The sequence below is a fragment of the Protopterus annectens genome, chromosome 17.part0, assembly GCF_019279795.1.
Source record: "Protopterus annectens isolate FY-2018-M chromosome 17.part0, PAN1.0, whole genome shotgun sequence".
Lineage (NCBI taxonomy): Eukaryota > Metazoa > Chordata > Ceratodontiformes > Protopteridae > Protopterus > Protopterus annectens.
Window position 1 is genome coordinate 159,216,715 of NC_056751.1, and position 9,996 is coordinate 159,226,710.

General features: G+C 42.8%; 1 protein-coding gene across 1 annotated transcript in view; it reads left to right on the top strand.

Annotated features, from left to right (window-relative positions):
• TMED7 (transmembrane p24 trafficking protein 7) overlaps positions 1-6,205 on the top strand; it is a 422,902-nt gene extending 416,697 nt beyond the window's left edge. The window contains exon 3 of the mRNA XM_044059110.1: positions 4,371-6,205. Coding sequence (XP_043915045.1) covers positions 4,371-4,607 — 237 coding nt within the window. The 3' untranslated portion in view covers positions 4,608-6,205. The remainder of the gene's footprint in view (positions 1-4,370) is intronic.
• Positions 6,206-9,996: the final 3,791 nt, after the last annotated feature.

Below are 9,996 nucleotides of genomic sequence, written 5' to 3' on the forward strand. Positions count from 1 at the left end.
CTGTTAGATGCTCCCATGGACAAGGCCAATTTATTTGGTTCTCCTGCACAACAGGTACTGAAGAAGATGGAGAAGGCAAAATCTGTACAAACAGTGAAAGATTTCTTACAGGTCCAACCTCCAAGGTTTAGCAGGAATTGGCCCTCCAAAAATTGGTCCTTTCCAGAATCCTCTAAAGCACAGAGAGGCAGGAATAGGCGATCAAGGGGCAGAAACCAATCCAGGGGTGCCTACAGGGGACGCCAGTGGCAGGGTAACAACCAGCGAGGCACAGACACAGCCACCACCACTACAACAGGACAATCGCAGTGACTTGGCTCTGGCACCGCCTACCAGGGAACAACTAGAAGCACCCTTGGGCGGAAGGCTAGCCTTATTCTCAATAAACTGGCATTACATCACAAGAGACAAGTGGATTTTACAGACAATAGACCAAGGCTACAGGTTCCACTTCCATACCCTACCAGGGAAGAGAGGAATGCCAAACCTACCTCCAAATCAAAAGACAGAAGCTCTAAAACAAATATCTCAATTATTAAGGATGAGAGCTGTGGAAAAGGTACCATCTGTGGAGCAAGGAAAGGGATTTTACTCCAGACTCTTCCTGGTACCAAGAAAAGAGAACAAATGGAGGCCTATTCTCGACCTGTCCGCTTTAAACACATTCCTCATTGTTCCAAAATTCAAAATGCTGACTCTACAGCAGCTTCTTCCCATGCTGGGCAAGGAGTCTTGGCTGGTAACTCTAGATCTCAAGGAGGCATACCTGCACGTCCCCATACGACCAAATTGCAGAAGATACCTCAGATTTCTTGCAGGATCAGAGCATTATCAATTCTCAGCATTGCCCTTTGGCTTATCTACTGCGCCCAGAGTGTTCACGAAATGCCTGGCATCAGTAATTGCTCATTGCAGGCTTCAGGGAATCCAAATTTACCCCTACCTGGACGACTGCCTGATACAAGCGGACAACAAAAGCAAGCTAACAAAAGACTTACAAAGAGTCATTTACCTGCTACAAGCCCTGGGATATACAGTCAATATAAAAAAGTCAAGGCTGATACCATCCCAAAGAATAACCTTTTTGGGTGCAGAACTGGACACATCAAAGCAAATGGCATTCCTAACTGCAGAAAAGCAAGAGCAACTACCTCTCTACTTCTTGGCATTAACAAAACAGAACCATCTAACAGCAAGAAAAGTACTGCAAGCCTTGGGCTTCATGGCATCCTGCATAATACTGGTCCCTCATGCCAGACTGCATATGAGAAAGCTACAGTGGTACCTAAAGAATTTATGGTCTCAACACAAGCACAGCCTAGAAACCAAAATTCCAATAATCCCATGCCTGAAGCAAGAGTTCCTATGGTGGGCTCAGGCCTGTCAATCAAACACAGGATTGCCCTTCCACAGCATTCAACCAAGCCAAACTATCACGACGGACGCCTCAGACCTCGGTTGGGGGGCCCACATGCTGGACAGGTGCATACAAGGCTTATGGACTCAAGACCAGCTGCACCTACACATAAATCTAAAGGAAATGCTGGCAGTAAAATTGGCAATCCAGACATTCAGACCATTTCTCCGAGAAGGTCAGTTGATAAGGACAGACAACACAACAGTTATGTGGTACATCAACAAACAGGGAGGCACACATTCATACCCTCTATGCCGGATGGCACTGGACCTATGGAATGTGGCTCTGAGCTACAACATTCAGTTACAAGCAATTTTTGTACCGGGAAAAGAAAACGTGGTAGCAGACATATTAAGCAGGACTACCACGGATGCCCACGAATGGATGCTACATCCGGACATCTTCAAAGACATTACAAGGAAATGGGGACTCCCAGAAATAGACTTATTTGCATCCCCACACAATCACCAGCTAAAGAAATTCTGCACAAGGACGTACCACCCACTTGCTTGGAAGGTGGACTCCCTATCTTTCAGTTGGAAAAACCTGACAGCATATGCATTCCCACCACTTCCTTTGATGCACAAGGTGCTATTGAAGATCAAAGAGGACCATCCAAGGATCATCCTGATAGCTCCAGACTGGCCAAGGCAACATTGGTACCCATTGCTAAGGAGCATGTCTCGGGAACAAATATGGACACTAACCCTGGTTCCATTGCTGTTAACACAGAACAACTACAACATCCTGCATCCAAGCCTGAAAACTCTGCAGCTGACAGCCTGGAACATTACATAAGATCAATTAACCCAAATTTATCACAAAGGGTTAAAGACATTATCCTTGAGGCTCGCAGACCCTCAACAAGGAAAAATTATGCAGCAAAATGGAAAAGATATCTCATTTGGAGTACTGCAAAGGGAGAAGATGTGTCACAGGTAAACATAGCCAGCATCCTGGAATACTTGGCAGAGCTCTTCCACACAGGCCTGTCCTATTCTTCCATCAAGATACATGCATCAGCTATTTCAGCAGAATACAGCTCAGATCCTCCTGTCTTCTCGCATCCTCTGCTCAGGCAGTTTCTGAGAGGAATTAAAAATGTAAAACCTCCTAGGAAACCACCATTGCCAGCATGGGACTTGAACTTTGTGCTAGAAAAATTGACACTTCCTCCTTTCGAACCAGCAGCAACAGCAGAATTACAATACTTATCATGGAAGACTGCTTTCCTGCTGGCAATCACTTCAGCAAGAAGGGTATCTGAACTACAGGCATTAATGGCAGTGCAACCCTTCCTGATCTTCCATCAAGATAGTGTCCATGAGAACAAATCCTACATTTATGCCCAAGGTGGTATCCAGAGTATCTTTAAATCAGGCTATCCACCTACCTACATTCTTCCCCAACCCACAGAACAGGGGAGAAAGACTGTTGCATACCTTGGATGTACATAGACAGTTACGCTACTACCTGGACAGAACCAAGGGCAATAGAAAAACTGACCAGCTACTGGTAGCATATGCAACAGGAAGGGAAGGAAAAGCAATTTCAAAACAGACAATCTCCAAGTGGATAGGAAATTGCATTAGATTTTGTTACTCCTACCATGGAAAGAAAACTCCAGAGAACATCAGGCCTCACTCTACAAGGGCTACGGCCACTACCACAGCTTTCTTACGAGGAGTGGCTACCAAGGACATTATAGAGGCTGCTACTTGGACCTCCGTGCATACATTTGCCAAGCATTATAACTTACCTTTATACTCAGGATCCCTTGCAAAACAGCAGTGGCAAGCCCTGCTCGGGATCTAAACTACACCATAATCTCTTCTTCCTCCTCCCCTAGTTTGGCTATGGTATTCTACCCATTTGTAAGGACTGCAGATGCATCCTTGAAGGACATGGTATAGTTTTGTACCTACCATAAATGTAGATGTCCGATAGGAATGCATCTGCAGTCAGGATTACCCACCCGCCTTCCCCTCTGTGGTACTCCTAGGGTATTTGCCCATCTTATAGCTAGCCTGGGGGGGGATCTATTATGGTGTATTTGTTTGTATATATGTACATACATGCTTATTTTTTGTGTTTGCTCTCTACTATTTGGAAACATTGGCATTTATCCAAATTTAGCCTTCCAAGAGGGCACCTGGGGCAAGAAACACTGAGGAAAATGGCGTCGGCTGATGCCTTTATACCCGAAGAACTGCAGCTATGACGTCGGGTGAAGTGCGACACCAGCCGAAGCCAGACCCAGACTTTGGAATCCGGCCGACCGAAGGGCTGCCTGATGACAGGACAACCCATTTGTAAGGACTGCAGATGCATTCCTATCGGACATCTACATTTATGGTAGGTACAAAACTGTACTTTCTCATACAGCGTTTTATATGCTCTACAAATTTTTCCTTTTATAATGGCAGCTTCTGTTTTAGATTCTACTAAAAACTCTACCAGTGCTTGTCTTTCGTTTAGGACCCCCCCCCCCCATTTCTTTCTCTTTGCCTATACCCTGATAATCAATCCCTGATAGGGAAGGCAATCTCTAACCTGCAATCCAAATAAATTCTTATCGTTTTCCCATTCTGTCATCTTTCTCCCTCTAGTTATTTGCTCCCAATACCTTGGTTCCTTTGCCAGTTTTCTCTAGTAAATTCCAGCCCCCTCTTGAACTTTTTCAGGCTATGTAGCTTTCATATTTTTGCCTTGTTTTTCACTGCTGTTGCAGAGCAAGATGCTATTGGTAATGTGCTTCCTCCCTTAACCAAGGTACAGTGGCAGTACTTTGAGTGGTATAATAGTCTTTGCATTAGATTAATTTTAAATGAAGATTGCTCTACTCTGGTGTAGATATTTTTATGATTGTGTTAACTATGCAATGAATGAAAAAAGTAATAGTTTGTTAGAAATTATTGAAAAACGTTTGAAAGCATTTTTTGTTTTTATGTAGATGGAGTCTGCCTGTGTTTCCATTCATGAAGCTCTGAAGTCTGTTATTGACTACCAGACTCACTTCCGCCTGAGAGAAGCCCAAGGCCGCAGCAGGGCTGAAGATCTGAATACAAGAGTTGCTTATTGGTCAATAGGCGAAGCAGTCATTCTGCTGGTGGTTAGCATTGGCCAAGTTCTTCTTCTAAAAAGCTTTTTTTCAGATAAAAGAACCACCACAACACGTGTTGGGTCATAACCAAAGGTGATCTTGGATATGCTGAGCCCGCGTTGCCCAGTACTTTGATAAGGTGCCTCAGTTCATAATCTGAGCACAGAACTGTAAATAAGGGGACTTTTTTACCAGATTATCTCATGGACTTGTGACAAGCAAGTTTATAGAACTAAAATTTACAGAGAACTGAGGTGGACAGAGTAATTTGTTAAATGCAGCAATGTTAATTTGGATTTTTTCTTGTATAATTTCATTTGTACGTCCACTGATAATTTAACTGGTTAAATGTGCAAATACATTCATAATGATAATTTTAACAACACTTGACAAACACAGGGTGCAGTTTTCTCAGATGTTAAATGTTTCCACATGCAGTTATATTTCTAGTATACAGTGTGGCAAAAGTAAAAGTTCCCTTCCCAAAAGTTTTAGAATGCCTTTAGAACTTCATATGGGTTGTGTTAACCAATTGTACTTTCCCACGTTTTTCTGCACTGAATTGTGGCTGTGTTGGAGCAGCCCACTTGCATTGCAAAATTGATCTTTTCAGTTTTAGTATAGTGGTACATGTCATTTGTTGGGTGGGTGAACGACTGCTGAAATAGCTTCTTAAATCTGAATGTTAATAGTTTCACGTCTGCAGTTTAGTAACAGCTAAGACAACAGCACCAAAGCTTCCTGGTAGCTTGTTTGGTAACACTGGATTGTACTTGGGAGTTTACTATGGTTATATTGTGCTGACTGTAGTTCAGGTACTATTTCAGTTCACATTTGTCAGTGCTGTATATAATTTTTAGAAGCAGAGCTCTGAAACTGATGTGCATTAGCAGCCTTCACTTCCTGAAACAGCGCTGAAGTGAACTGTGGAGTCCTAAATGAAGATGGGTGAACTTGTTGATCATTCTTCTGATTTATCACCAAGTATTGTACTGTGCCCTGCAACAGGATAATGTGGGAACTGTGCAACTTCTTGGGTATAGCTTAGTTTGGTCTGCCTTCCCTTCTGATTTAAATGCAAGTGAATGTTCATTCAGTAGCATGCAAGTCCTTGGCTGTGTTACTCGAAATGCATAATATTTGTTTTTTTTACCTGTTTGAGAAAACACTTTTATGGACTGCACCATGGAAGATTGTCAGTTTTGATCAATTGTATATTAAAAGAAGGGCAAGCAGCAAGCCTCTTTCGAGACTTGACATTGACAAGACATTTGTTAAGGTTTTATTTACATATAGGGGTTGTGGGAAACCATACTGTGTATTTTTTTTTAGAGTATTCATTTAAGCAGTAGTGGGAAGAAAATGTATATATGCAAAATAGAAAATTACTTGTGGAGAAAGATTCTGTAATATTAGTTTATCCCTTTAAAGCTGCTGCTTTTTTGTGTTTTGTATAATTAAATTGTTTGAACCGAAATGTGTGATCAATGAGGCGTTGCCCATGGATTGTTGAACATTTTTTATTCTGAAATGCAGAGACTGAATTAATAATTTTTTGTGTATGGTATGAGTTAATAATTTTGTTTCTGAAAGCAATACTTTGTCAGGTGGTTCTGTAAAAGGGAAAAAGTTAAATTAAGCAAACCCTGTGTATATTGGACATGAAAATAAATTAATATATGTAATGGGCTGAGTATTATTAAACTGTAACCCATGCAAGATTTTTATATATGTATGTATATATATATATATATATATATATATATATATATATGTGTATATATATATATATATATGATGCAATTCCCTGATGAAACTTGATGTATGGTGCTCTGTAAAGCAGGTGTCTACCCATATCACTGTTGCAGTATTCTTCAGAGAAGGGATACTCTGCCAAGGGTAGCCCTACATCCTGCCAGTGTACCAAAGCCTTTAGCTGTTAATCGTACATCACATGTATGCCCCTCGTGTAGGGTGTATTGCATAATGGTGACAAATGCAGATACTCCAAACTACTTTGCTGCCAGTCCGAACGCCATTATCGAACGTCTGTTTTGACCCCCTTTCTGCTGTGCTGGTTACCAGGCCGGTTACAGGTAAATGCCTTGGTTGGGTTTATTTTTTCATTTTACTTGTGTTCATGTCATCCAAGAAAGGCAAATGTCAGTGTGGCAGGTACATTTCCTCAAAGACCATCACAACCAGTGTCTTTTTTGCCTAGGTGATTCCCATGATCATACGCAGTGCTGTCTCTCAAGCGTTTGTCCCAAAGACTAGTTAACTTCTGTCTAAATATACTTCTAGAACCAACATCTTTAAATTGTTGGCTGAGGGTGCTATGTTGGGATCCCTCCCGTCTTTTAAGAAGGTCAAAGTCTAGACGTGATCAGGTTGCTGTGGAGCCTCCTCAGGACATCTTTCTAGAAGCAAGTGAATGCCCTGAAGAGCATCTGATTCTGCTCCAGTAGCCACATCTGAGACTGGTATGGATTTGAGTTCTCCCAGATCTCAAAGGCTTTTCAAGCGACTACTGTTGATGTTGAGGGGGGACCCATGACTGATTATTTCCAAAGGGAAGAGGAGAATTCCTCAAATGTTAATCCAGGAGGAGGTTTCTGCTACACCTTATTGAATCTCGTCAAGGGACCAAACAACCAAGGGTCATTAGGGCAGATGTCACGCTTAAGAAAACAAATGGCAATGCCCCTTGTTGCTAAAGATCCACAACTTGAATGGCAGGATTTTTGCCCAAGGCTTGTTCAATGCCTTGATGGCTTTGAAACCTCCTAGAGGTTCTCAGTCCCTTCAACTCCATGGTCTTCCACGCATGTTAATAGGGAAAGGGAAGTAGATTTCCTCAGATGAGGAGCTGGATTCTGATGAGACATCTCTAGCTTATTACTCTCAAATCTCTTCTCTACATTATGGCTCGGAGGAAGAAGACTGACTGAGCCTAAATTCCCCTTTGGAAGAATTATCATTTGGGGGTGCTATTGCTTATGATATTTTAATGGATTCCTCCCAGCTCTCTGACATCCAAAACCGATACTATGAGTTTTTACAAATGGAAACACCCAAGCCCTCTGCAGTCCCCCCCCCCCCCCTGTTTTGGCAGCTCTTTTTGGCTACCTTTAATGCTGCCTGTATAGCTCCAGACTCTCAGCCCCTGCCCCCTAAGAAACATCAGGGTGCCTGAGGAATAGGTTTTTGTGTTTTGCTGATTTTTCTATGGTTTCACTGTCGACTGATAAGCCTTCAAAACTTTTGCTCTTCTAAGCTCCTTCCGTCAGGTAAGGACAGTAGAATTATGGAAAGATAGAGTAAAAAAGTATATAGTGCCACCACCTTTTCATTTTGAGCTGTTAATTATCAAATTCATATGACCAAGTATGTCTTGGCTCTCCTTTCTGAGGCAGCTAAGGTTGTCTGTGATCTTCCTGATTCTGAGGGGAAAGCTTCAGATGTTTCCCTGCTTGGGCCCTCTTCCCAGATTTGCTTGTCACTCCATAAAATGCATTTACGATGCTGCTGATGCCTCTTCCAGGGCTGCTGTCTTTGGTTCTGTGATGTAGCGTTATACTTGTCTTTACTCATTTTAATTTCTCCAAGTCTTTTGGGTTTCTAATACCATGACAGGAATGGACCCCATTCCTAAGTCAAAGTATGATTAAAGTTCATGAAATTAGTATTATTTCAATCTTTGATGTTAGCCAGAAGTGCTGTTTGAGGCACCCACAATGTACCCAGTAATGACTTCTGCAATTCGTACATAGTGACATGTATTGGTAACGTATCTAAATATGATTGTAGATTCTTAAGTCCTGTTGCTCTTACTACTGCTGGAACTGTCTGGGTATCTTTCTTCCACATTGCTCATTTCTGCCTGCAAATCCTGTTATTTTACGACTGTTTCTGTCTGTCTCTCTCTGTACGCAAGACATGGTAGTCACTGGGTGTAGCAATTTCAGTGACTAGTTCTACATTTTTTCATTTCATGGACCACTGTCTAGTTTTTTTGCATCTGTCTTGAACTGTTGGCAATGGGTGATTCTACATGTAAACTGCCATTTTCTATAATGCTTTGTGGCTCATGTTTCCAGTGTTTTTCAGCTACTTCAGTATTGTAAAGTTTGCACAATCCCCAGTGCAACAGTCGTGCCACATTGTTTTTGTAAGTATACAGTCCTTCTGCCGTTAGTATGTCACAACCAGCAGCAAGGTGTGGAACTGTTTCCAATTCTGTTTTACAAAACCTACATTTGTCTGTTTCTCCCATATGTGCAATAGACTTTGTAAACCAACATTTTACATAGTCCACTATCTTGGGCTACCAGTATCAAACTTTCATCTTTTGGTTTAAATTTGCCTCCTCTTAACCATTCCCGCATTCAGTCCTGATCAACATTAGGTCGTTCCAGGTGATGTCCTTCAAGGATGCATCTGCAGTCCTTACAAATGGGTTGTCCTGTCGTCAGGCAGCCCTTCGGTCGGCCGGATTCCAAAGTCTGGGTCTGGCCTCGGCTGGTGTCGCACTTCACCCGATGTCATAGCTGCAGTTCTTCGGGTATAAAGGCATCAGCCGACGCCATTTTCCTCGGTCTTTCTTGCCGCGTGGCGCCCGAAGCAGAAGATGTTCGCAAGTGCCGGTCGGTCAGAACCAGAGATTACTACTACCGAATACAACTTCGAAGACTTCTAAAAAGCTAAGTACCCCATTGGGGACTCTTTCTTGCCTCAGCCGATGTCAGAAAAAGTGAATAACTGTTTAACTTGTGGGAAACAAATACCTCATAAAGATTTCCACTCTTACTGCTTACCTTGTTTAGGCCCAGACCACAACGTAGCAGCTTGTCTAGCCTGTGCTTCTTTTAACCGACGGACGCTTAGACGTCGGTCGGAATTTGCTGAGCAGTTTTTCGGCTCTGATTTTGCTTATAAGATGCCGTCGGATCCTCCGACTACACAAATAACCAAAAAACGCAAGGAAAAAGACCGACACTCGCGGTCCGGTTTCGGCTGAAACCGCGGTTAGGCAAACCGCGAGCATTTCTGTTTTGGCTGAAACCGAGCAAGCGGTTCTTCCTTCAGCCGAAAGCATGCCTTCTACCGAGGCTTCTAACCTCGTGGAATCGGCTTCTGAAATCCAACCTGCTGTTGCGATTTCTCAGGAATTATCAAACACTATTCCCTTGGATATTTCTACTCCTGCACGTGGAGCTGCTAGGCCTCCTGCAGCCATGTCCATTAAGGCCTTTGCCAGGGCTAAAGCAGCTAAAGCTACAAAAACTGTACCTGTTAAGACCCCTACTCACAGGCCCAGTTCCAGTTCCCAAATGCTTTCTTTGGCAGAGGATCTTATTTCTTTAATCCGGGGATCCCGGCCTCATCCAGACAGGGCCTCTCATCCACCTCCAGAGAAAGAGGCCTAGAGCAGAGCCCCCTGAGCCAGTGTCCACAGATGATTCCTCTGATGATT